The 27,609-nt window shown below is 44.6% G+C and overlaps 1 protein-coding gene across 1 annotated transcript; it reads left to right on the top strand.

Annotated features, from left to right (window-relative positions):
• Positions 1-5,128: 5,128 nt before the first annotated feature.
• On the top strand, positions 5,129-27,058 carry LOC118094577 (sulfotransferase 1 family member D1-like). The gene is made up of 8 exons (XM_035135104.3): positions 5,129-5,332; positions 17,078-17,226; positions 18,170-18,295; positions 19,130-19,227; positions 21,014-21,140; positions 23,836-23,933; positions 24,288-24,468; positions 26,500-27,058. Exons 2-8 carry the CDS (start codon positions 17,079-17,081, stop codon positions 26,610-26,612), a joined length of 891 nt encoding a protein of 296 aa, XP_034990995.1. The 5' UTR covers positions 5,129-5,332; position 17,078; the 3' UTR covers positions 26,613-27,058.
• Positions 27,059-27,609: the final 551 nt, after the last annotated feature.

Here is a 27,609-nt window from a genome sequence, read left to right as displayed (position 1 = left end):
CTGCAGACCAGTCAGATTTCTGCATTCTGGATCCTATTGTTCAGTACAGCTTAGTACAGAACAATGACCAACACTACAATTCTGTGTAGATGGTCCCTGGCATGTCTCTTTTAAAAGCTTTTTAGGTAGCAGGATTAGAGAACATCCCTTTCCAAGGTCCTGAAGAACTGCTGCCAGCCAGCAGACAATACTCAGAGACAGGGACCAATGGTGTGACTCATTTGGCAGCTTCACATTTTCTTAATATACTCCCAGGTTTCCATAACATGCTCTCAATTTACATTAATGAAAAGTGTGTTTAAAAATGGGTTTCATAGAGCAGAATAAATCATCCAAGAACCCAGGATGACTTGGTTCAGTGGAAACCCTTATCAATTCAGGAAATACAGTGGTACCTCTGGTTATGAACTTAATTCATTCCGGAGGTCCGTTCTTAACCTGAAACTGTTCTTAACCACTTTAGCTAATGGGTGCCTCCCGCTGCCGCTGTGCTGCCACCGCACGATTTCTGTTCTCATCCTGAGGCAAAGTTCTTAACCTGAGGGTTAGCAGAGTCTGTAACCCAAAGTCTTTGAAACCTGAGGTGTTTGTAACCCGAGGTACCACTGTATATGGTTTCATTTTTACTAGACCTTTTTAAAAAACCCTGAACCATGCACGCTGTCATCTTCTATTTTAAAAACCTATCCATGCTGAGCTTTCAAGCTCAGTGTTTTCCAGAGAGAGAGAGAGACTGCTTATTGAGGAAATTAAATTATTTTAACAGTCTAATGCTAAGAAAAGCTTATTAAGTGAGGGCTAACTTTATTTGGGGGTCATAAGAACTGCCAGGGGAACAAAGAGAGGAGGATGGTCTGTTTTTATTTTTAAAATTTTATTTATGTTTTTCAGGTTTATACATTTCAATAATTTTACAGTCATTTTAACATTTCAGAACTTGACTTCCTTCCCCTTCTTTCTGCGGCTCCTTAAATTTATTTTAAATATCTTCTGCATATCCAAATTAATTTAATTTGTCCATTTATCCATCTACTTTAAATATACGCTCTTATGAAACTTCAGGTTATTACAACAATCCTGCCAATATTCTTATCTGTTTACAATTTGCAAATATTCAATAAACCATTTCCATTCTTTTATAAAAAAAGTTTGTTATCTTGATTTTACTGGTAAGCTTCACCATTTCTGCATATTCCATAAGTTGTTGTATCCGTTCTTCCTTTGCTGGGATTTCTGGTTCTTTCCATTTTGGGGCAAGTAACATTTTTTGCTGCTGTAGTAGCATACATGAATTAGTTTCTGTACAATTTGGGTAGTTCTTTCCAGAGGCGTAGGAAGCCCAGGTGGGACCCGGTACAGAATTTTTTTGTCACCCCCATCCCCCACATCGACAACTCGGGGTAGGCTTGGGAGTCGCGGGTGGGCGCAGAATGCCCCCCCCCCCAGCGATGACACCTGGGGTGGTCTGTTCCCCCTTCCTACACCTCTGCACCCCCACCCCCGTAACTCCCAAGTACCCCGAGCCGTCGGGGGAAGGGAGGGAGCTATGCCGCTTTGCTGGGGCACTGGCAAAGCTGCACAGCTTGTCCTCTTGGGAGCCACGGCTCCCGTCCGTCCCCCTCCCTCCCTTCCCAGCTCGCTGTAAAGCAGCAAAGCGGCAGCCGCTTACTGCGAGCCAGGGAGGGAGAGAGGCTGGGAGGGGGGGCCCCTGGCTTGCCGCAAGCGGCTCCTGCTGGCGGTGGAGGGATCGCACTGCCATCCACCCAGCACTCCAGCGGCGCCGGTGGCAAACCGCTATGTACAGCGCATGTACATAGAGCCAGTGTGGTGTAGTGGTTAGGAGCAGTAGACTCGTAATCTGGGAAGCCGGGTTCGCGTCTCCGCTCCTCCACATGCAGCTGCTGGGTGACCTTGGGCTAGTCACACTTCTTTGAAGTCTCTCAGCCCCACCCACCTCTCAGGGTGTTTGTTGTGGGGGAGGAGGGGAAAGGAGATTGTTAGCCGCTTTGAGACTCCTTCGGGTAGTGATAAAGCGGGATATCAAATCCAAACTCTTCTCTTCTCTTCTATGTGCGACGTTGCCATGCACAGCACATGCGAGCGACACCGTGCATGCGTTGTAAGTAGCAGTTTGCCGCCGGTGCCACCTGAGCACCGTTCGGACGGTGGCGGGATCCTCTGCTCACGGTTGCAGCTGCAAACGGAGAATCCTCCACATGCGGCTGCAGCGGCGCAATGGCTGCTTGTGCCGCCGTGCCCGGGGGCAGTGAAGCAAGCACCCCGTGGTGTGTGTTCTTGTCACCCCCCCCCAGACATGGCACCTGAGATGCACCGCACCCCCCTGCAACGCCACTGGTACTGTCCGTATAATTTCCCAAAGGAAAGCTTCTGGGTTGTTTTTTAAAAAACAAATGTTATTTTAAACTTTATTTTTCAATTCATTATATATCATTTCCCAGTAATCTTTAACCTTTCTATAAGACCACCACATATGATAAAAAGAACCTTCATTCTCTTTACATTTCCAACACTTCTTTGATTTAGATTTATACATTTTTGCCAATTTACTCCCAGTTAGATACCATTGATATAGAATTTTTATATAATTTTCTGTTAGAACAGAAATTTTATTTTTATAGTATTTTCTGGGAGCAACCTCACCCTGCACCTGACTTTTGAACCCTGGCAACTAGCCGATGAAAACACAGTGGTCATGCCTTACAATTTTATTATACAGCAAGATAAGAAAATAATCTGATTTTTGTGTGTGAATGTTCTCAGGTCCACTGTTGTTCTTAACTACTATTTCTGTTTTAATGCAATTAATTACAACTTGTGCTGGTGTGCGAAGGATGGGTGACTATTTGGAAAGGTGGTTCTGCACGGTTGCTGGGGTCAGGAGAAGCAGGTTCCTGTGGCTGGTGCTTACAAATGGGACTTGATTTTCAGTACAACATCTGATTAAAGGAAAACAGCACTCCCACTACGGAAACGCTAAAAGATTAAGTTGTGATGTAGGAGGGGAGCCAAATGAAAACAGCATTAAGTGAGACTTAAAGGCTAAAGGCTAAACAAGAAAGTGATAACAGGTATTAATGGCAGCGAGAAGAATGAGGGAGGAGCCGAGGCTTTTTAATTTGGCAGTGAGGAGACTGATTATTTTGGTGAGTTTTGGGGTATATAAATTTTATGAAATGACAAATAAATAAATGCACAAATAAAGGACATGAGCCTCTTTCATATTTGGGGTTAGCCAATGGAATTGATCAGTATACTATAAAGAAGAGGCAAACATAAGGACTCTTTTTTACATAGCATGTTTTGTGGAATCTTCTGCCACAACAAGCGTTGATGTTCACTAGCTAAATTGGCTGTACAAGTGGTTTGGATGAACTTCTTATGGAGGAGATGCTATTAGTCATACAGAATCTCCTGATCTACAGGAGAAGAGGGTTCTTGACTTCATGCCCTTATTCCAGACTTGCCGGAAGGCATCTGCTTGGCCACTGCATGACCTAGATGCTGGACCATTGGTTTGATCCAGGAGGGCCGTTCATATGTCAGTTGCATGCTGCTGTTTTCCCTGATTTCTCAATGGAGACGAGTTGGATGCATTTGCCGTGCCGTGCGACCATGTGCCTTTCCTTCCATTGGACACTAGAGGCCATAGTTGACACGCTTAATCCTTTCTCATTGATTTCCACCGGTAACTTGCATAACTCTTAATTCTATTGTACACTTTACTCCCGAGGCTTATCTTGCAAGCCCGGCACTGGGCTCACATAAAACATAGCTGGGAAGTGCAAGAGCTTGCCAGCCTCCCCGTATATACCGTACTTTTCCATGTATAATACTAGGTTTCTTTTACCTTAAAATAAGGTTAAAAATCTGGGGGTGTCTTATACACAGGTAGTGCATATGCTACCAATTTTCTAAATTTGGGGTCCCCAAAAGTAGGGGGGCGTCTTATACACAGAAAAATACGGTGATTCAAACAGCCAATTATATATATTAATTAGGGCCAATTACAAATCAGAAAGCAGGGAGTTAGCATTTGGGTTTCACATGAAACTTATTTTTACCCTCTGCCCTTCCAAACGGAAGTTTGCTGGGTGCTTTCCTCAGTTATAATATTAGCTCCTGCATCATACTACGGTTTTTCCATTATTCCTTGATCTTCCCTCCTGTTTGTCAAGGTTAGTTTTGGCCTTCACCTATGCTGGAGAACGAATCCTTGAAATCGACTCATATCATGGAAGCTCTGTGCATTCAAGGTAGCACCTGGGAGAGATTCTCAGACTGAGGTGAGGCCTCCTTCCACTAAGCCCAACAAGACTGTAGAACTTAATGGACTGAACTACTCTGGCCAGGATGCACCAAGTTGTTCCCAGACAAACTGAAGGACAGACAGATACAGTACATTGCTATTAATGAGTTTGTGTCTTTAGGCCCTGTTCCAGACAGTGTTGTATCCACTGCCTTTATCCACTGAAGATTGGACATCTAGCCGGCATCTGACTCCAGAAGAAGTGGGTCATTCAGCTCCCCTTCCAATACCTCAACCTATAGCGCATCAAGTCGAACTAGAGGTGCCAGCGCTTGGAAATGGCTCAATTTTTGTGGACAATCTGGAAATTCTAGAAGATATTCATGCGGAAGGCTGAAGTAAGGCCCTTCCACCCCAGGCCCTTCCACCCTACTTCATTTATTTACATATAAGCCAGACTTCATCGCCTCGAAGAATCAGCGGCTGAAATCTTCTGAGTAGGGTTGCCAGACTCAATAGAGGACAGGACTTCTGTGCCTTTAATTGCCCTGCTCTCCTTTGAGTCTGGAAACCTTAAAGAGAAACCAGCAGAACTTTATTTTCCAAGCAAAGGGTCTGCTGGTTTCTCTTTAAAGTTTACAGATTACTTCATTTGCTCAGATTACTTCATGGATTAAGGCTCCCTGTTCCTTTTTTTGCTCTTAAGGCTTTTGTTATCAGTGTGATATGAGTTTGGACTATGCCATAGGAAACACTCCCCCCCTAAAAAAAACCCCATCTATAGGCACCTTTACACTGCAGTAATAAAGCTTTTTATTTCCGTGTTTAAGCTAGCTTCTCCTGAGAACATTGAAGTTTACCGCTAGAGCAGTGCAGCCTGTTTGAGAGAAAAGTCTTTGCAATCTGACGCCTGGCTGAGAGGCAGCAAGGCAGGTGAAAGCAAGGCGTTCGCTCACAAAGGCTTCAAGGAGTTGGGATTGTGGCTTCAGATCAGCTACCAAACTCGTACTGCACTTTGAGTACACCATATATTAGTGCCATCTTACAGCACTAAACTAACTACAGGTAAGCAAGCTTCGTTTGTAATGAAATTACCGACAGGTGCCTCGAGTGCCTTCAGTGCAGCCCTACGGGGCTCTCTCGAAGGCCCACTCAGAAAGAGATTTGATTGAAGGGTAACAATATTTGCTTATTTTCTGTGGAACAAGACTACAGGAGGTTTTTGCCATCGAGAGGCACTTTCTGTCCGGCTCTTTCTGGGGGTTGGAGGGTGGTTGCCACTAGCGGAGAGGCTAGGCTTATGTGGCTGCAACTCAGCCGAAGGTGGCTTTAGAAACAGGTTCCATCTAGATATTGATGACAACACAAATTTGTAGTAGCGGGCATGTAGTTTCCCAAACAACCGATTACTCACCAGTTTAGTCATGGAGAGTTATTTTTGTCTGGATCACGGTATATATCGTACTCAAAATCTTCTTCTTAAGTGGAGCAAGAGACTCAAGCACTGCAAAGCTTACTCTCTCCACCCACAGTTTTAATCTCTTGTCAGGGCAATGACAGCTTTCCTATCAATTGAGCTGCATTAAAGCTCCAGTTGTGTGTGTCCGTGTACATTGGCTGAGTGAGTTCCACATTACAGGAATAACTTGAATAGGCTTGCAGGAATAAGGCATGGCTTTATTTAATGTGTTACGTTTTTATCCCACCCTTACGGCGAGAAACCCAGGGTTAGGATGATCACAAAACAACCATGTAAGGTAGGTTAGACTGAGGAAGGATGATTGGTCCAAGATCACTCAACAACTTTTGGGCTAAGCACAGATTTTAATTCAGGTCCTCCTGGTCTATGCCCCTATCAACACAGCCTCCCTTCTTGCTATTTCTTCACATGCAGAGGCGAGATCATGGTAAGGTAAGGTAAAGGGACCCCTGACCATTAGGTCCAGTCGCGGACGACTCTGGGGTTGCGGCGCTCATCTCCCGTTTTTGGCCGAGGGAGCAGGTGCACAGCTTCCGGGTCACGTGGCCAGCATGACTAAGCTGCTTCTGGAGAACCAGAGCAGCACACGGAAATGCCATTTATTTTCCTGCCGGAGCGGTACCTATTTATCTGCTTGCACTTCATGCTTTCGAACTGCTAGGTTGGCAGGAGCAGGGACCGAGCAACGGGAGCTCACCCTGTCACGGGGATTCGAACCGCCAACCTTCTGATCGGCAAGCCCTAGGCTCTGTGGTTTAACCCACAGCGCCACCCGCACTGCCCTACTTTGAAAAGCAAAAAAGAGGACATGTATGCCGTCAGCAGTGGGGGGCAGTGAAGCGGTGCGGGAGCGGGGGCATTCAAAATACATAAAAAAAACAAGGACCTGGCCTGTTCCTGTATCATGCAAAACTCACACAGTATGTATATGGTTGTCTAGTATTGTGAAGGCATCATAAAAATTAGCCCACTCCTGTACCTCCAGACATTTTGGCAAATTCAGAAAATCTGCCCGTATAGACATTTTACCTCTGAAAAAGAGGACATGTCCTGGAAAAAGAGGACATATAACAACCCTAGGCATTAGGGTCTTCTGGCACTGTCATATTAATAGCAAAGCCCCGTTCACGTACCCCAACCCCCAAATCTATGCACAGAGAGAAGCAAGATTGTGTAGCAATGGTGGCTGAATAACCCACTCACTACTAAGACTGCATACACATAATGTATTTAATGCACATTAGGTAAAAAGGTACGTGGGTGGTGCTGTGGTCTAAACCACTGAGTGACTGGGGCTTGCTGATCAGAAGGTCGGTGGTTCGAATCCCCACGATGGAGTGAGCTCCCGTTGCTCTGTCCCAGCTCCTGCCAACCTAGCAGTTCGAAAGCGCACCAGTGCAAGCAGATAAATAGGGGCGGGAAGGTAAATAGCATTTCTGTGCGCTTTGGCTTCTGTCACAGTGCACCAGAAGCGGTTTAGTCCTCCTGGCCACATGACCTGGAAAGCTGTCTGTGGACAAACGCTGGCTCCCTCGGCCTGAAAGCGAGATGAGCGCCACAACCCCATAGTCGCCTTTGACTGGACTTAACTGTCCAGGGGTCCTTTACCTTTTACCTTAATGCACTTTATTTTCCCCCCAATCTTGTTTGCTAGGCATTCTGGGAATTGTAGCTCTGTGAGGGGTAACTTACAGCTCCCATGATTCCTTGCAAGGAATAATGTGTGTACTTGCTCCTGCTGAACAAGGAGATAAAACAGCATTGGATAACAGCGTTATGCAAGAGATAATCCCAACAGGTTTGATCTCCACAGGAGCACAACAGAGCTGTGGGAGAGAAACTGTTCAGCTGTGTGCCTTTCTTTCCTCTGCCCAAAGGAAATTCTGGTCCTTGCCTGATTCCAGGCAATTCAGGTGTTACATTTTGTACCGATGCGAGACAGACATGATTTCTTTTGAAGTATGCATTTGGGCAGGTTCCCCACGTACGGGGCTCTTTTTCTTGCTCCACACAGGAGCTGCAATGGTATCCATGATACCGTATGGCATGGGGACAAGTAGAAGCCAGTATCACCAACATTGGAGAGAGGAAATACGAATCGGTAGTGTAAATTCAGAACGGTTGGTGTCAGTTTCTGTTCTCATCTCTGGAAACAATCCAGCCATTCTCCTAGAACAGAGTTGAGGAAACTTTGGCTCCCCAGATGTTGCTGAACTACAGCTCCCCACTCCCTGGCCACTGACCATGCTTGCTAAGGCTGATGGCAGCTGGCATCCAATAACTTGGGGGGGGGGCTCACTGGCTAGGCATGCTTGTCAAATCTACACCATGATCAGCTCCCGCCCGGAAACCAATGTCTCCACTGTGGAAGGATGTGTGGATCCAGAATTGGCCTCCACAGTCACTTACGGACTCATTGTGAAAACCGTGTTTATGGAAGACAATCTTACTCAGCTACGAGTGATTGAAGAAGAAGAAGAAGAAGAAGAAGAAGAAGAGGAGTATATTTTGCCTCTGCAAGTAGCAGTTGCGGGGGGGGGGGCGTTTAAAAAGGGGTGGTGACACCTGGGGCAGAAATCAAAGTTCTGCTTTCCCAGTGCTACATCCCTAATCCGAATAACCTCCTGGTTGTTATTGACAATTCTAAACAAGCAAGATATCAGAAGAGTCTATTCACAAATCTCCCATGTCTTATCTAGTCCCGGCCCTTAAATGGGCAGAGGTTCAAGCAGCCCAGAAACTTGTTTTGTTTTTTATAACCCTGCAATTACAAAGCCTTTATTATAAGTTTTAAGGCCACTTGACATGGGAGCGGTATATAAAGAAGGCCACTAACCAAGGAGTTTGGGTGGTTGTTGCGCAGAGGGCACCTTTGGTGGCAAATCCAGGTTTGCCTCCATATAATTTGTGAAATTCCCCTTGCCCAAACTCCATGGGCGGTTGTAAACATGGATTAATAAAACCTTGTTGTAGCTGAGAGTCTCATTAATGTGCAGCTTCTGGAGTGTGCTAATCTCCAGGGTCCTCTCCTATCATTAAGTAAACAATGATGTCAGTGGAAACCAGCACCCGCTGGCATTATGAAGGGCACCTTAAGCCACCACAAAGTATGAGTCTAGTGGATTTCTGTGCGCAAGATTATTCGCAGCTGCTAGGGATTTCAGCTCCATAATATTCTTTACATCACAATGGGTTTTCTTTCCTTTTCTATTTGGTGGGACATATTCATTGCAGATAATCCTTCTGTGTAATGCCAACAAAGGATTTCATAACTAAGGTGTACCTTTGGCTGTGAAAAAACATAACATCAATAATGTGCTCTCATTTCCACAATTCAAAACACATATGTAATTGGGAGGCTAGTTACTGATACGTTTCAAGCCCGTTTCTTTCACCGATAACAGAAGAAAATTGTCTATGTTGCACCACTGCTATGTTGCTGTGCTTTAAATAGTTTTGGAATATGCAATATGTCCATTGCTGAAATCAATAAGAAGCTAAAGTTTCGTACACATGTAAGCTATTGCTGTTTGTCCAGTTTACTCCGCTAAAATTCTAGCATCTGAACAAGAATCTGAACAAGGGCAGGTGTCTGTTGTGTCTTTAAAAGCAACAACCTATTTTTATTGATTTTATGATGTAAAATATGGTCTGAAGCTCAACCTCAAAAAAACCAAGATCATGGCCGCTGGTCCCATCACCTCCTGGCAAATAGAAGGGGAAGAAATGGAGGCAGTGAGAGATTTTACTTTCTTGGGCTCCTTGGTCACTGCAGATGGTGACAGCAGTCACGAAATTAAAAGACGCCTGCTTCTTGGGAGAAAAGCAATGACAAACCTAGACAGCATCTTAAAAAGCAGAGACATCACCTTACCTACAAAGGTCTGGATAGTTAAAGCTATGGTTTTCCCAGTAGTGATGTATGGAAGTGAGAGCTGGACCATCAAGAAGGCTGATCGCTGAAGAATTGATGCTTTTGAATTAGGGTGCTGGAGGAGACTCAAGAGCACTCCCATGGACTGCAAGAAGATCAAACCTATCCATTCTGAATGAAATCAGCCCTGAGTGCTCACTGGAAGGACAGATCGTGAAGCTGAGGCTCCAATACTTTGGCCACCTGTGACAAATTGAAGCACTTTTAAAATGTTTATTTCTGCCCAGCTGGCAAAGAGTTAACCCACCTCCAGCCTGACTGGCATAGAACTCTGATGGGGGCGGGACTGTGCCCGGTTTTAAAAAAGGAGGGAGAGTCGGTTTGGTCAGTTAGGAGGGAGAGGGAGGAAGGTGTGGTGTGGTGTTATGAGGTGGCTTGTTAGAAGACAGTGAAGAGGCTAGGACAACTTAAAGTTAAATGTTTGACTGAGTTTATTTTGTACAACTGGAACAAAGCTAATTAATAAATGACACGTTAAAGAATCACTTATGTTTTTAACACAATAAAACTTCATCTCTGTTTTTGCCAACAAGAGGTCCGTCTGTATTTTTCCAGCGAGGTACCAGGACTCACAGCCGTGGTGACTCAAGAGAGGGCAAAACTCACCTCAGGCAGGGAGGTGGTGGTTTGTGTCCTGAAGTTACACGGAGGAGACTTAGAAGGGTAACCTGAGGTGCCAAGAAGTTGCCAGAGTGCATAGGGCAAACTTCTACAGTGGGGGAATCCAACTGAGGGAGACCCTTTACTGGAGGCAAGAGGTTATTCCTGGGGGACAGCCTAGAGTTTCTTAAGGTACCAGGTCACGCAGGCTGGAAGGCTCTCCTTACTTAGAAACCCATTAGTAAAAGGGGTTTATTTTTGAGGCGGCAGGACCAGAGGGTGGGTGTTTTCCCCTCTGGATTCCTGTGTCGCAGTGATAGTAAGGCAGAGTGGGACCAGGGTCGTCACATTTTTGGTGGCAGCGTCGTGATCGAAATTCAAAGCTCACGCGTTTAGTTTGGTTTGAGTCTGTCAGGATTTTCCTGTGAGGAAAATGACTCACGTAAGAAAACCCAGAGAGGCAAAAGGAGATGAAAGAACGGAAGGGGCTGAGGGAAGCCCAGATTCTCAGGTAGAACTGATGAAACTACGAATTGAGATGGCCCGAATTGAAGCTGAGAGGGAAAAGATAGCAGCTGAAAGTGAGAGGGAAAAAGCCAGAATTGAAAGTGAGAGAGAAAAAGCTAGGATTGAAGCTGAAAATGAGAGGGAAAAAGTTAGAATTGAAAGTGAGAGAGAAAAAGCTAGAATTGAAGCTGAGGAGAGAATGCAGTCCGAGAGGTTAAGGGTTCAATTAGAACAGGACAGAATGAAGCTTGAGGAGATACGTTTGAGATCAGAATTAACTAGCAGTCCAGTTAATAATGATAGTATCGCAATTAATTTAAAAAGATTCCCCAAATTTGGAAAGGACGATAATGTCGAATCGTTTCTGTTTACCTTCGAACGCGTTTGTGTGGAATTTCAAATACCTGAGGAGAACTGGATGCTTTATTTAAGACCTCAAATTTGTGGGATACTAAGTGAAATTTATGCTGACCTGAGGGAAGAAGAGCTGTCAAGTTACCAAGTATTTAAGCAAAGGGTCAGGGTTCGATGTGGGCTCACGGCTGAACAAAGCAGAAAGGCTTTTCGTGAGGCAAAAAAGGAACATAAAGAGACTTATGCCCAGCTAGCTAGCCGCTTAGATAAATTACTTGACAGATGGATTCAAGGGAGTGGAGTGAAGGACTTTGATGAGTTAAAACATTTAATTTGTTTAGAACAATTTTTTAAGCAAATCCCTAGCAATTTACGTTGGTTCTTGAGGGATAAAAAACTGAAAACTGTGGCACAGGTTGCCGAGGTCTTAGATGAACTACAAGGAGATTTCAGTGAAATAACATTCCCAAAACACTCACAGAAGAGTAATCCATGGAGAAACAGAGAAAATAAAGACAGGCAAGAAAATTTTCCTGTCAGGGAATCAGTTTCTGACAAGACAGGGTCTAAGAAAATCACTTGTTTTTTCTGTAATCGTGAGGGCCATGTACGTGCCAGGTGCCCCCTGCTGGTTAAGTCGCAAACTACACCTTCTGCAGCTAAACAAATAAAACTGATAACGCAGTCACAGGAAAATAGCTCTCCTCAGACAGAAGGCTCAGAGAAAGCAGACAGTCCAGCTGAGACTACTTCTAAGGTCTTGCAGGTCTGGAGGGCTGAGCAGGAGTGCAACCAAGATTACATGGAGCCAATTGAATTAAATGGTCAGTTTTTTTTAGGTTTGAGGGACACAGGAGCAGAAGTCTCACTGGTCAAATCACAATTTGTTCCAAAGGAGCAGTACCTCAAGGGTCAGGCCTATAGTTTAAAAGGCATATGGGGCCCACATTTTGAAGTACCATTAGCTGAAGTTGATATTACCTACAAAGGATTTTGTGGCAAATGGAGAGTAGGAATCCTAAATGAATTGGAGGTACCCTTTTTAATAGGGAATGACCTAGCTAGTCAGAAGCACCGTATTCAAGTGATAACTAGGTCACAGTCTCAAGTCACTGAGAGTAATCCTCCTGCAGTTATAGAGTCACCCATAGAGCCTGGTGAGGATGAAGGGCTGATTAGCGTGCCAGTGGTCCAGGAGCACGGTGCCCAATTCTTGAGTGATCAAAAAGAGGATGAAACTATAAAAGAGCTGTGGGGTAAAGCACAAAGTCCTACTGCAGAAGTAACTGTGGAGAACCCCTGCTTATTTACCACCATTGAGGGAAGATTGTATAGAATTTCTAGGAGGAGGAAAACTGCTGCTGTTTGGGAAAGGAAGAAACAGTTAGTGTTGCCAAGAACTTACCGGTTGCAAGTGCTACAAATGGCACACGACGCACCCTCAGCAGCGCATCTAGGCATTAGGAAGACTAGTGATAGAATCCAAGCAAGATTTTACTGGCCTGGGATGGGCAAAGACATCAAAGAGTATTGCAAGTCCTGTGTGATCTGCCAGAAAGCAGGCAAAAGAGCGGACAAAACGCGAGGCTTGTTACAGTCTATTCCGGTAATTACTGAGCCCTTTTCCAGAGTAGGAGTGGACATCCTCGGGCCTATCTCCAGAGTTACAAAAAGGGGGAATAAGTTTATTTTATGCCTCGTGGATTATGCTACGCGCTATCCAGAAGCAATACCTCTAAAGGACATTGACTCAAAGACTGTAGCAAAAGCCCTCATGTCGGTGTTCTTAAGGCTGGGATTCCCCAAGGAAATTATAACAGATTTAGGGACATCCTTCACGTCCAAGACCATGGAAGAGCTTTTAACTCTTTGTGGGGTTAAGCATGTTAAAACTACGGCTTATCATCCGCAGTCGAATGGCTTGACGGAGAAATTTAATTCGACCCTGAGCCGGATGCTAAAAACCTATTCCATCAATCATCCTAACGACTGGGATGAGAGGCTGCAACACTTCCTATTTGGTTATCGCGAAGTGCCGCAGGAGAGCACAGGGTTCAGTCCTTTTGAACTCCTATTTGGACGACAGCCACGAGGACCCCTAGACTTGATGAAAGCAGCGTGGTCAGGGGAGGAGCAGATCGACAGCCCTGATGTTGTGACGTATCTACAGGAGCTGCAGAGCGACCTTCAAGAGCTACGGGAGCAAGCTGCTCACAACTTGCAGCAGGCACAGCGTCGACAGAAGCAGTGGTATGATGCACACGCAAGAGACAGAACTTTCCAGCCTGGTGACAGTGTGCTCGTGTTAAGAACAAGACGTCGAAAGAAGTTGGAGATGTCGTGGGACGGTCCCTTCAAAGTGGTCGAGAGGATATCAGCGGTGAACTATTTGGTAGAGTTAGATGGGGAAGGGAACCGATGTAAAAATTTTCATGTAAATTTACTTAAGCCTTATTTTGACAGAAATAAGTTGGTGTTACAAGTAAAGGGGAAGGTGACCCAAGGGATTCATTTAACTGGGTGGGGAGAGCTAAGTAAGGGCACAACTCTAGCAGAGGTGTCATTCGACGAAGGTCTGACCCCAGAGCAAAAGGAGCAGTTAAAATTAGTCCTTGCTCAGTTTGCTCAGATCTTCTCAAACATCCCAGGGAGGACCAGCCTAGCAACTCATGTAATAGACACAGGGTAAGCACATAAGTGGGAAGGAAAACATCATAGCGGACGCTTTATCCAGGTATTTTTGTGAGGTATAGAATGGTGCAAATTATTATATGAAATGGTGGGAACCCTAGCAAGACATTTGTGCCAAGGTGTTATAATCTAACACATGCCAAACATGGTTTATCTGTGTACAAGTTTATGAGATGTTAATTTAGTTGACTTTGTAATATGAATGTTAAAGGATGCATTGATGTATTTTTAACCCCAAGCCCATTGCTTTGGCATTGCTCTAGTTAATTAAGAGCAAGCCGACGCAATGTCTTTGTGGTGGGGGGAGATATGTGACAAATTGAAGCACTTTTAAAATGTTTATTTCTGCCCAGCTGGCAAAGAGTTAACCCACCTCCAGCCTGACTGGCATAGAACTCTGATGGGGGCGGGACTGTGCCCGGTTTTAAAAAAGGAGGGAGAGTCGGTTTGGTCAGTTAGGAGGGAGAGGGAGGAAGGTGTGGTGTGGTGTTATGAGGTGGCTTGTTAGAAGACAGTGAAGAGGCTAGGACAACTTAAAGTTAAATGTTTGACTGAGTTTATTTTGTACAACTGGAACAAAGCTAATTAATAAATGACACGTTAAAGAATCACTTATGTTTTTAACACAATAAAACTTCATCTCTGTTTTTGCCAACAAGAGGTCCGTCTGTATTTTTCCAGCGAGGTACCAGGACTCACAGCCGTGGTGACTCAAGAGAGGGCAAAACTCACCTCAGGCAGGGAGGTGGTGGTTTGTGTCCTGAAGTTACACGGAGGAGACTTAGAAGGGTAACCTGAGGTGCCAAGAAGTTGCCAGAGTGCATAGGGCAAACTTCTACAGTGGGGGAATCCAACTGAGGGAGACCCTTTACTGGAGGCAAGAGGTTATTCCTGGGGGACAGCCTAGAGTTTCTTAAGGTACCAGGTCACGCAGGCTGGAAGGCTCTCCTTACTTAGAAACCCATTAGTAAAAGGGGTTTATTTTTGAGGCGGCAGGACCAGAGGGTGGGTGTTTTCCCCTCTGGATTCCTGTGTCGCAGTGATAGTAAGGCAGAGTGGGACCAGGGTCGTCACACCACCTCATGAGAAGAGAAGAATCCTTGGAAAAGACCCTGATGTTGGGAAAGATTGAGTGCACTAGGAGAAAGGGACGACAGAGGACGAGATGGTTGGACAGTGTTCTCGAAGCTATGAACATGAGTTTGACTATGATGCCAACTTTGCTGCCACATACACCCAGACATAGGGACCCAGGTGGCGCTGTGGTTAAACCACTGAGCCTAGGGCTTGCTGATCAGAAGGTCGGCAGTTTGAATCCCTGTGACGGGGTGAGCTCCCATTGCTTGGTCCCAGCTCCTGCCAACCTAGCAGTTCAAAAGCACGTCAAAATGCAAGTAGATAAATAGGAACCACTACAGCAGGAAGGTAAACGGCGTTTCCATGTGCTGCTCTGGTTTGCCAGAAGCGGCTTTGTCATGCTGACCATATGACCTGGAAGCTATACGCCGGCTACCTCGGCCAATAATGCGAGATGAGCGCGCAACCCCAGAGTCGGTCACGACTGGACCTAATGGTCAGGGGTCCCTTTACCTTTACCTTTACACCCAGACAACATCACCACTGGACCCAACAGCATCAAACATACCATCTCAGGCCTATTTAATTGCTCATCTTCTAACATTTTCTATATCAGGCATGTCCAACAGGTAGATCGTGATCTACCAGTAGATCACTGGATCCCTGCGTTGATCACCGGTAGATCATTGGCTCTCTCCAAAGAAGCTGAACAACTGTGGCTCAACATTTTACCTCCTCCCTGAAAAAACTCAACAACTTTGACCTGAACCCCCCCAAAATGGGGGCCTTCCTCCTTCCTTAAAAAAAGCTCAACAATTTTGACCTGAGGGGGTAGATCACTGCCAGTTTTTAACTCTGTGAGTAGATCGCAGTCTCTTGGGAGTTGGCCACCCCTGGTCTATACCATCAAATGCCCAGCAGCTCTCTATATTGGACAAACAGGCCAAACCCCATGCCAAAGGATAAATGGACATAAATCTGACATCAGGAATCACAAGACAGAGAAGCCAGTGGGAGAACACTTCATTCTCCCAGGACATTCAATGCAGGATCTCAAAGCAGCTGTCTTATTACAAAAGAATTTCAGAAATAGACTTGAAAGAGAAGTTGCTGAATTACAACTTATTACTAAACTGAAAACTATGGAGAGACCTGGCCTTATTAGAGATATTGGATTCTTGTCTCATTACAAATGCTAAAGCTATTTTTGGTCATCTGCATACTTTCCCTTGCTTTTTCCTGTAGGATTAATTGCAGTCGTTAACAGTCGCCAACAGGTTTACCATACCCATTGAGTCAATCACCCATCTCCTACTACCCTTCTGGGAAAAACCTCACCCCACCCTCCCACTATATATAAGGGTTTGGTGACTTCTGTTTCAGTGTATCTGAAGAAGTGTGCATGCACACAAAAGCTCATACCCAGAACAAACTTAGTTGATCTCTAAGGTGCTACTGGACAATATATATTTTTTAGTATTTCTATAGTTTCCTACACACAAGAAACAAGGTGGTAGTAAGACCTGGACCCTTTTCTGGTCCAGAAATGCACAGACAGAACACCCTGGAACTGAACGACCAGGGAGCCTTTGCAGTTGAGGTGTGTGTGTGTGTTTGTCTTGGGAGACAATGCAGTGTGCCTCCGGGGGTGAAGTCAAACTGCTGGAGAATCGCAGCGCCCGCTGTGGCTGCGGAGACTGATAATTCGTAACTGCTGAATCCCACGTTGTTTTAGCCGAGTTAAAAATAGCAGCAGTACATGGACACACACAAATAAATAAATGGATCTAGGTTTACCATTTTGTTAAGACTTCAGGGCTACTCTCAGCATTTTGCTGCATTCAGTGGCTGTATTCCCATGGGAGCTGTGCTGCCATGCATGGAAATACAAGAGCACCCTTCTGGTCATCTAGTCTAGCATCCTGTTCTCACGGTAGCCAACCAGATGCCTGTGGGAAGCTTGCATGAGGGACCTGAGTACTCTACTATCTTCAAGCAAATGCAGCAATGAGTTATATCTGGGCTCAGTGTTCTCTGCGCCTTGCTTTCTTCAGCATTTCACTACCAAGTGAATAAGGAGAACACTCCCACAGCTATCAGCTGATATAGAGATCAGCTGGCTGTAAGAAAAGCAATTGCTTCTTCTTCCTCTTCTTCCTTGCCACAGGATGGAGTCGAAAGAAGGTGTCTTCAGGCGGCAACTGGTAGATGTTCATGGTGTTGCCTTGTTCTGGAGCATCGCTGAGGCATGGACCCAGGTGGAGAACTTCCAGGCCAAGCCAGATGATCTTCTGATTGCCACCTACCCAAAATCAGGTGCCTGTGCCTAAGGGCTTTCCTGGATTTTTATCTTTAATGCATAGAATGCACAACGGCTGCTTATTTGTTGCAGGGAATTGGGACATCTGCAGGAGTGGGATTCAGTCAGGTTTCATGCTGTAAAACGTTGCTAAGTTGGAAAATATGCACTTCTGCCAGAAATCCTGGCAGTGCTTGTGAGATTGCCACGCCAAATGAGAATATGTGACTGGCAATTGTCAGACTGCTACATCTTCGCCCATGATACTCATGATGACCATACAACGTCATTTCCATGCATACCTGCCAAGTCCTGGACTGCAGAATCCGGGACCGGCAGACGCGTGACATCGGAAGTTGTGTAGATGCAACTTCCGGTGTTGCTTTGCCCATCTATGGGCACAAAAAATGGCCGCCGGCGGCTTTGAAAGTTACCTCTACGCATGTCCGGAAGTGCGTAGAAGAGGTCCTTGAGGTATTGCAACCCTGAGCTGTTTTAAGGCTTTATAGGTCGAAACCAGCGTATTGAATTGGGCCTGGAAACTAATTGGCAGCCAGTGCAGTCGAACCAAGACTGGCATTATATGCTCAAACCATCTTGCCCTGGTGAGCAACCTGGCCGCTGAATTCTGCACCAGAATTTGGACCGTCATCAGAGGCAGCGCCACAACTTCAGAGGAATTTCACAGGAAGCTTCAAGCATATCTTCACCAACTCCAAAGGATAGATTTTTTGTTTGTTTGTTTTTAATGATAGCTAAGATTCACAGGAAGCTGAGTTCTGTGTTCAGTTTGAATTAAAACCATTTTTTCCTGTATTTCTTTTCTGTATTAATCAACTGATTTTAAGGGACTCCCTTTTAAGCTTGTGTGCAGTGTCCGCAATCTATACCCATTTTACAAACCCAGCTGATACCTTATGCTAAAATTGCTCTAATTTGCACATGCATTTACATTTTCAGGCACAACCTGGATCAGTGAAATTCTGGACATGATTTACAACAATGCAGATGTGGAAAAGTGTAAACGAGATGCCATTTTCAACCGTGTTCCTTTCATGGAGCTGATCATTCCTGACATTATTAATGGTAAAGCCTTTACTGTATTACAAAGTACAAAGAAGGTGATGAATTCGTCCTCCCTATATACCCAGTATATACGTGTGTTGCCCACACTTTTGGTACTTGGAGCACAACTTTTTACTTTCCGGTTAAAAAGTAGAAATAGACTTTATTCCACAATGTTGAAAACAAAAATGATTGATCAGCTCGAAAAGCAATGGGCAGGTACTCTTCTTGTAACAGGAATGCTTGAGGAATTTATTCACTGTGTATTCCAATATGACCTATCAGGTGACCTCTGGGCATGTACTACTTGGATGTTAGAGCAGGGGTCCCCAAACTTACCCTACTTTGGGCCGGTTCCTCCGGCGCTGGTCGTGCGGCGGGCCGGAGGGTGGGGAAACGCACTCCCATGCGCGCACACACTCACTTTTTCTGGCGTGGGGTGGCGCCATAAATGGCTTCTGTGCATGCTTAGACATCATTTCCGGTGCACTTCCGGGTCGGCACGGCACCGGAAATAGCTTCTGCGCATGCGCACAAGCTATTTCTGGCGTCGTGCTGACCTGGAGATGGGCAACCGCACCGCGGCACGCCTGTAAGAGCGGGCGGTGGGGATTGGCGGGGGCCGCACAATTGACTTGTGCGGGCCGCATCCGGCCCCCGGGCCATAGTTTGGGGACCCTGTGTTAGAGCCTCTGTCATTGGAAAATAACCTGTTTTAGCTGGGCAAGTCTCCATGGGGAGACCCACAAATTCACTGACAAATTCCATTCTTCAGGGGCATCTCTAGATCAGGCCAGAAGAAATTATTTTTTTCAAATGTTTTTTCAAATTATTTTCTCTATCTATGTTTTCAAGGTGTAGAGCAACTTGCTGAGATACCTTCTCCGCGACTAGTTAAGACTCACCTCCCAGTGCAACTCGTCCCCGAGTCCTTTTGGGAAAATGGTTGCAAGGTAAAATAAATCTACCTTTCATTAGGATGCACTACAGACGCTTATGCTTAGTTTTGCCTGACTACACATTCTGATAGAACCATCTCTGAGTTTGCCTCAGCCTTGGATTTGATTCTTTGAATGATCAAGGAGTCCTGTATACCTGAAGGAGCGTCTCCACCCCCATTGTTCAGACCAGACACTGAGTTCTAGTGCAAAGTCTCCTGGTGGTTCCCTCACAGCAGGGAGTGAAACTACAGGGAAACCAGGCTTTTTTTGGTAGTCACATCTGCCCTGTGGAATGCCCAAGGTGATAAACAACTATATAATTTTTCATAGACATTTGAAGGCAGCCCTGTTTTGGGAAGCTTTTTGTTACTGAGGTTGTTCTTGCTGTGGTTGTTCCTGTATTTTTGTTGGAAGCCTGCCAGAGTGGCTGGAGCAACCTAGTCAGATGGGCAGGGTATAAGAAATACATTATTAGTCCCCTTTTGGCTCTTGAAATATCTATCTCCCATCTCCGGACTTGCTTTTCCATGGAGTTAACTGCCATTGGACTGCCATCTTTATACAATTCTCATAGGATGTTGCGCTTGAGGAACTGAAACAATTTTTCATTTGTTTGAAACAAAAATAGCCATACTTCTTGTGAGATTCCAATATTCATATCTTTATTCCATTTTGTTATGTACTTGTGTACTGTTGTCTCATTATGTACATTGTCGATATCTAATGCTATTTCAGATTTGTTCTTTCCTCTCCAAACCTGTTGACTTTTGCTAAACTTACTCAGGAAAGGTCGAATTTGCATGTACAGTCATACCTCGGTTTAAGTACGCCTCAGTTTGAGTACTTTCAGTTTAAGTACTCCGCAGACCCGTCTGGAACAGACTAATCCACTTTCCATTACTTTCAATGGGAAAGTTCGTTTCAGGTTAAGTACGGACTTCCAGAACCAATTACACTCATACTTCGGGTTAAGTACGCTTCAGGTTGAGTACTCCGCAGACCCGTCTGGAACAGATTAATCCACTTTCCATTACTTTCAATGGGAAAGTTCGCTTCAGGTTAAGTACGCTTCAGGTTAAGTACAGACTTCCGGAACCAATTGTGTACTTAAACCGAGGTACCACTGTACCGGAACATGAATGAGTAAGAGGTTCAAGGTCTAGTTTATTCTTCATTTGGTCTAATGATTATATATCCTAGTCTTGGAATGTTTCCAACTTATCAACCTCCCCAAATTACCTAGTAGACCTTTCAGATGGGATCTTCCATCACGTATCAAAGAGGCAAATGACTGTTTGTATTGGTCCCATATTTACCTCACAGATCTGTCAACTTTGATAGTCAGGATCCTTCACGCCAGGTGTGGAGGGAGCATTTTTGCCTACCAATACAGACAGTGTGCACCAGCAGTGAAACAGATAGGGAACGTTTTTGAAATCTGGGTAAAATGTCATTCCATAAAGTGCAGCCTTAACTTTTTATAAGTTAGTAAGTTCATTAAAGGGAAGCTTTTAATGTTTAATAGATTATTGCATTTTAATGTTCTGTTGGAAGCCGCCCAGAGTGGCTGGGGAGGCCCAGCCAGATGGGCAGGGTATAAATAATAAAAATTATTGTTATTATTATTATTATTATTATTATTAATAATTTCTTTAAGAATCAGGAATGGGGTGTACAGATCATAGAACATATTTTTAAATTTCAGACTTTCAAGAAAAGGACCAGTTTTTCAAACGAACATTTTGCAAATTTGGACAAATCGGCAGTTAACAGAAACACTCAATGTTTGTTCCTACAGATGATCTATGTGGCCAGGAATGCCAAGGATGTAGCTGTCTCTTACTACCACTTCTACAAGATGGCAAAGATGCACCCGGAACCTGGCACCTGGGATGAGTTTCTCGGGAAATTTGTGGCGGGGGAAGGTAGAACTAGGAAAGAACATTTCATTTCTGAGCACAACCCGTGGACCTTCTCTTGGTCCTTAGTTAGACAACAGTTTTGTTCCTCTTAAGCAGTCATGGTGTCCCCCAAAGAATCCTGGGATTTGTAGTCTGGTAAGTTGTTGTGGCACTGTGGTCTAAACCACTGAGCCTAGGCTTGCCGATCAGAAGTTTGGCAGTTCGAATCCCCGCGACAGGGTGAGCTCCCGTTGTTCGGTCCCAGCTCCTGCCAACCTAGCAGTTCAAAAGCACATCAAAGTGCAAGTAGATAAACAGGTACCGCTACAGTGTGAAGGTAAATGGCATTTCCGTGTGCTTCTCTGGTTTCGCCAGAAGTGGCTTAGTCATGCTGGCCACATGACCCAGAAGCTGTCTGCGGACAAACGCCAGCTCTCTCAGCTAGTAAAGCAAGATGAGCGCCGCAACCAGGGTCGTCTCAAGCATGTCGGGCGCCCTGGCGCCATGGTGCGGAGATCGCTCCGGCGCCCCCGCCCCGCCCCGTTTCTTGCCGCGGTTGGTGGGCTTCTGCGTGGCTCTGCTGTGCGCGGCCCCCCTGCCGGCCCTGCCGCCCCGTGCCACCCAGCCTACCCCTAGAGCCGGCCCTGGCCGCAACCTCAGAGTTGTCCACAACTGGACCTAGCGGTCAGGGGTACCTTTACCTTTACCTTTAAGTTGCTGTTGAGGGCCAAATAGCAGGTTCCTGTGTTGAGGGCAGGTCTGTTCCCATCAGGTGTAAGACAGGGGTGGAGGTATAGTGATTCAGGATGAAAATCAGGAAGGCGGTGACAGACTTTGGACTCTCAGCCAAGTCTCCCGCAGAAAAATACGGGCTCAGAAGCAGCAGTGGCACCGGAAGTTCCACCGGAAGTTCTCCGGCGGCCATCTTAGGGGTGGCCATGCGGCCACCTCCAAGATGGCCACCACCATGTGGCCACCCCTAAGATGGCCGCCGGGCATGCATAGAAGCTATTTCCGGCGCCAGCGGTGGCCATTTTCTGGTGCCCATAGATGGGCAAACTGGCACCAGAAAAATGGCTGCCGGCAGGAGCGGGTTTAAGGGAGATTTACGGGAGAGGAGCTCAAACGGGAGACCGCCAGGAAATGGTAAGGAAAAACGGGGGTTTCCTGGGGAATACGGGGTACTTGGCAGCTATGGCTCTCAGAGTTCAGCCGCACCCTGTGACGATGCTCAAATTTGGTGCCTCCCCACTCCATTCTATAGCATTGCTGTGGTGCCCCCTTCAGCGCAGTGCCCAGTCGCGCTACCTGAAAGCCACCTCTGAGGAAGGGGTTTGTATCTCCTTGCCTACGGACACCTTTTCACTGTAATTTTCCTTCCTTTCACATGTGATATGAGAGAGATGCACATTTTAAAAGGAAGCATGTGCTTTGGTCCCCCCCCCCAAAATCTGTTAGGGTCTAATAGGGTCCCCCCTCCCCCTCCAACCAGGGAATAAAAATGTCAAAGGCTGCCATAAAGGAATGGGAGACTGTTGAACCCCTTAAAGTCTGAAGCATAGAGTTGCCCTTAATGTTTTTGATAAGCAGGACACAAAACAATAATGGTCTTTCAACGCAACTGCTGCTGATATGCAGGCAACGGAAGTCCAAAGATGAACTGCATATACTCTAACTACGAATGTGACTTTGCACATATTTGCCATTCAAAATACAGTGGTACCTCAGTTTTCGAACAGCTTAGTTCATGAACAGCTTGGAACCTGAACGCTGCAAAAACCAGAAGTAGGTGTTCCGGTTTTCAAACTTTTTTTTTCAGAAGCCAAGCGTGCTCCGCCCCCTGTGTTTCCTGTTGCGCTGCTAATTTGCACCCCCCCCCCATTGTAACTCAGCCTTCCGTTTCCAATTGCAGTGTTCCAAGGTGATATTTGGAGCTTATATTTGGTGCTTTTGTTTTTGCTATTTATTTTGCCGTTTTTTGTTTTGAGGCTTTTTCAATTAATTTGTTTTTGGGACCGTGTGGATCCCAGCTCAGCTACTGTTTGTTTGTTTGATTGTGTGACTGTGGAAATGGATAAAAGCCCCCCATCCAAACAATGACTATCATCAGTGCCATTAAGAAAAAAATAATTTTAATTTTTATCATCTACAATACTGTTTTATTTATTTTATAGCACAGTACATTGACTATTGCTTTGATTTTATGGCTCAATGGTCTTGTTAGATAGTAAAATTCATGTTAAATTGCTGTTTTAAGGGTTGTTTTTAAAAGTCTGGAATGGGTTAATCCATTTTGCATTACTTTCTATGGGAAAGTGCGCCTTGGTTTTGGAACGCTTTGGTTTTGGTACAGACTTCTGGAAGGGATGAGAAGTTTGAGAACCCAGGTACCACTGTATAGTACACTTGAGGTTTAGCAAACGTGATATATCTGCAATAGAAAGGTAACCTCTGTGGTATGTGCAAAGCTGGAAGTATTAAGAAAGAAAACAAATATTGTGCAGAACAACCCCCCCCCCCTGGATCTCATGTAGTCAGACCCCATGCAGAAGCAAGGTCCACTTGTTCAATTGGACTTACTTCTTAGTAGAATTATTTTTATATTTGACCATTGATATTTATTTCATATTGATATTCTGTCTGTATTCTTCTAATTTTTTTTGTAATCTGAGTTTTAAAAGAAGCATTTGCCCATCTCTCTCTCTCCCTTCCCTTGCAGTGGCTTTTGGATCCTGGTACGACCATGTAAAAGGATGGTGGGAGAAGAAGAAGACCCACCCTAATATTCTGTATCTCTTCTATGAAGACATGAAGGAGGTGTGTGAATCCTCGGGTGCTAGAGGCATGATGGTCCCAGACAGCCTGTTTATTGAGCATTCCTGCTGATTTATTTTTTGGGGGAGAGCAGACAACACATTTGGCTATTTAGTGAGCATCTTATTTGCTTCCTAGGAATTGAGATGATGTTGCATCCAAACAAGTGCTATCCCACATTCCCTAGTGCATTTTCCAGTCATTCTTGCTTATTACCAAAAGTCTGATCTTTTGGGTTTGTCGCGTAAGAACTCCCAATCAGACAATAATGTCAAAACCTGAATTTGCGGGTAAGTGAATGAATCCCACTCCAAAAGATTGACGGTCAGGGAGCACCCGCTGCCTCTCTTTTTGCAGGACCCCAAGCGTGAAGTACAGAAGGTGATTCGGTTTCTGGGAAAGGAGGTGTCGGAGGAAGTGGTGAATAAAATTCTTCACCATACGTCATTCAAGGAGATGCAGAAGAACCCCACTTCAAACTATACAACGATGCCAGGTGATCAAATGGACCACAGCGTGTCACCTTTCATGAGAAAAGGTCAGTCTCCTTTATATGCAACATGACCTTGCAACATTCAGCTTCCCACTAATCGTTAATTGGGACCAGAGGTTTTTTTAAAAAACAACAACAACAGAACAATAGTTTTAAAAATTGGTAATTTAAGATCCTTACACGTTTAAGATTATTTTAATATTATGCTGAGTTTCTTCACATCACATTTTCAAGATCTCAATAGATATGAAAGTTAAAATTCTTATTTATAAGATCTGTAAATACATTAATAAATGTAATAGTTTTTGTGCGTATTACAACACGTTTATTTTTATTTATTTTTATTAATTTCACAATTAAACATTATCATCACATAAGTATAAAAGAATAAACTGCACACAGACACACACACACACACACACACACACACACACACACACAAAATAGAAAATAGAACATTTTCACACAATATTAAATCCATATTTTAGGATTACTCAGATCCGTCAACTTCACTCCATTCCCTCCCTCTTTTATATTATTTTAATTTATACATGTCAATAATTTCCTTATCTTTAATTATCTCCAAATTTAAACATTCTCCTTAATGTTACAAGTGTTTTTTAAAAGCCTGCTACTGTATTAACTTCCTTGCAATGCTTCTGTACATATGCAATAAACATTTTCCATTCTTTTTATATTTGTTGTCTTTCTTCTTGATTTCTAAGTCTTCCAGTTAATTTTGCCATTTTGGCATATTCCATTAATTTGAGCTGCCAATCTTCTTTAGTGGGGACTCGTTCTGCTTTCCAGTGTTGGGCTAACAATATCCGTGCAGCCATTGTTGCATACATAAAGAGATTCTTGTATTCTTTCGGTATATCCATTCCTGTAATACCTATTAAAATGCATCTGGTTTTTTTTTTTTTACAAAGGTTATTTTTAACATTTTTTTCAATTCATTATAAATCATTTCCCAAAAACTTTTTATAACTTTGTATTGCCACCACATATGGTAAAACGTACCTTCTGCTTCTTTCATAGCTGCCAAGTTATCCCTTTTTTAAAGGGAAATTCCCTTATGCTGAATAGGCTTCCTCGTGAGAAAAGGGAAAACTTGGCAGCTATGGCTTCTTTACATTTCCAATGCTTATTTTGTTTTATACATTTTTGCTAATTTAACTGGTGTTAAATACCATCTATACATCATTTTCATATAATTCTCTTTAAGTGCAGTTCAGGCCATAAATTTTATATCATTTTCCCATAATCGTTCCCAATCCCCCAAAAGGGGACTCAGACACCTTTCCTTTTTGCGCTACTTTTCTAGACACAGGTCCACACTTCATGGTGTCTGAGTGCTTCCTTTCCTCCCCCCCCTCCTCCTTCGCCCCAGCGCTTTCCTAGTGAAAACCAGCTCTTTACTGCTGAATCAGAGAAAACTGCAATCCACAGAAGACCTGAATTGCCCTCAGCGTTAAAGAGCGGGTTTTCCTGGGGGAAGCGGCTGGGCAAAGAAAGAGAAGTGCTCGGACATGGAGCTTGAATGTGTGAGCCTGTGTTTGGAAAGTGGGGCCCAAGGTCAGTGTAGATTAGCCCAAAGCATTGTTAAGGCTTTTCAGGAATCCGGTGCTTTAAAATTAAACACTTCCTCTTTGCGGGTCTTACCAGTTCATTTTAAAAGCCAGCATGCCCCATGAAAGGGCTGTCTGTTGTTCCCCAATGCCAGTTTATGTTCCCTGCAGTGAGTGAAATCTTTAAGTATTGCTTTGCTCCCGGATTCCCTTCCCCCTTCAGTGAAATAACCGTGGCTCTTGAATGCTAGCTATTATTAGCTACTTCTACTGAAGAAAAGCAAATTGTCTCAAGTGCTGGGAAACGGAATTGTTTGACCCACCCTGTCAACAAATGCTTTGTGCCCATGTTATCTGGGTCAAAACCTACGCAAAACTTTGATTTCGATGGTCTGAAATGTACCTAGCTCTGGGCTAGAATGATTATAGCGCCGAAGGTTATCTGCAGAACAGAACATAGGCCTTATGATGGTCGCCTAGTGATTTGTGGTTTCCTTCTCCATAGGGATTGCAGGTGACTGGAAAAACCAATTCACCGTAGCTCAGAACGAGAAATTTGATGAGGATTATGCGGAGAAAATGAAGGGATCTGCCTTGCTTTTTCGAACGGAGATCTAAGGGACAAGCATTTTTCTCGGGGTGTGTGTGTGAAAGCCACTGGCTTCTCCTCTCTCAGCCCTGCTCTCCCACAATGATTAATTTGAGATTCGTTGCGCTTTACCACTACCCAGATAATGGCCCAGAAGGAGTCATTGCGTCTCAGCAGCTTAGCTGTTCTGAGGAGCCAATAGGTTTGCCTCATATATCTCATTTGGGCAGATTTGGGAAGAATCCTGCAGCTTGCGTCTCATCCCTCGGACTGCTCCTTTCTCAGAGCTAAACATTTGCCTAACCTTTGCAAAGTCCCTGCCTCTGTCGCTTCCTCCCCTGGACTTTGACTCTCTGGCACTTCTAACTTTTATGAAACTGCTTCAGAGAGAGTCCCGCAGGAGTGGATTTTATCTTGTTTTCAGTTCCCATGCTTAGTTTACTTTTGTTTCCAATAAAGTCCTCGCTCTTGCAGACCAGGTGCTTCTGTAATTACCATAGAAAGTATATTTGCTTATCTGAAGAAGTGTGCATGCACACGAAAGCTCATACCAATAGCAAACTTAGTTGGTCTCTAAGGGGCTACTGGAAGGATTTTGTTTTGTTTTGTTTCGACTGTTTGGCACATCACACTTGGCCAGCTATAACATTTCTTCAGCCCTGGTGGCCTTAGGCATTGTTCCGGCATCTCAAGCAGACAGACAGAATGGCTCCTTGCCTGAAGTGACTTCTCAATGTCATCGTTTAGGGCAGGGCTGTCCAACAGGTCGATTGCAATCTACTAGTCGTTCGTGGGGTATCCCGGGTCGATCCTGCTTGATCATTGGACCCTCAGCTCCCCCCCCAAAAAACAACTTTCTTTAGGGAGCTCAACAACTGTGGCTCCCTTAAAAAACTCAACAACTTTGGTCAACCCAATGGGTAGATCACTGCCAGTTTATTTACAGTATGAGTAGATCGCTGTCTCTTGGAAGTTGGACACTCCTGGTTTAGGGTATTTGGGCAGATCTGCTTTCAATAAATGGCT

Source organism: Zootoca vivipara, chromosome 12, assembly GCF_965207765.1.
Source record: "Zootoca vivipara chromosome 12, rZooViv2.hap1.1, whole genome shotgun sequence".
Classification (NCBI taxonomy): domain Eukaryota; kingdom Metazoa; phylum Chordata; class Lepidosauria; order Squamata; family Lacertidae; genus Zootoca; species Zootoca vivipara.
Note: the sequence above shows the minus strand (reverse complement) of the source record. Positions and strands in the feature narration are given on the sequence as shown.

Bases quoted from the DNA above. Each gene is read 5' to 3' on its own strand.
- LOC118094577 (XM_035135104.3), top strand. From the start codon at position 17,079: ATGGAGTCGAAAGAAGGTGTCTTCAGGCGGCAACTGGTAGATGTTCAT. The intron at 21,141-23,835 runs GTAGAACTAGGA...CTTCCCTTGCAG, and splicing joins GAAATTTGTGGCGGGGGAAG to TGGCTTTTGGATCCTGGTAC. The intron at 23,934-24,287 runs GTGTGTGAATCC...CTCTTTTTGCAG, and splicing joins TCTATGAAGACATGAAGGAG to GACCCCAAGCGTGAAGTACA.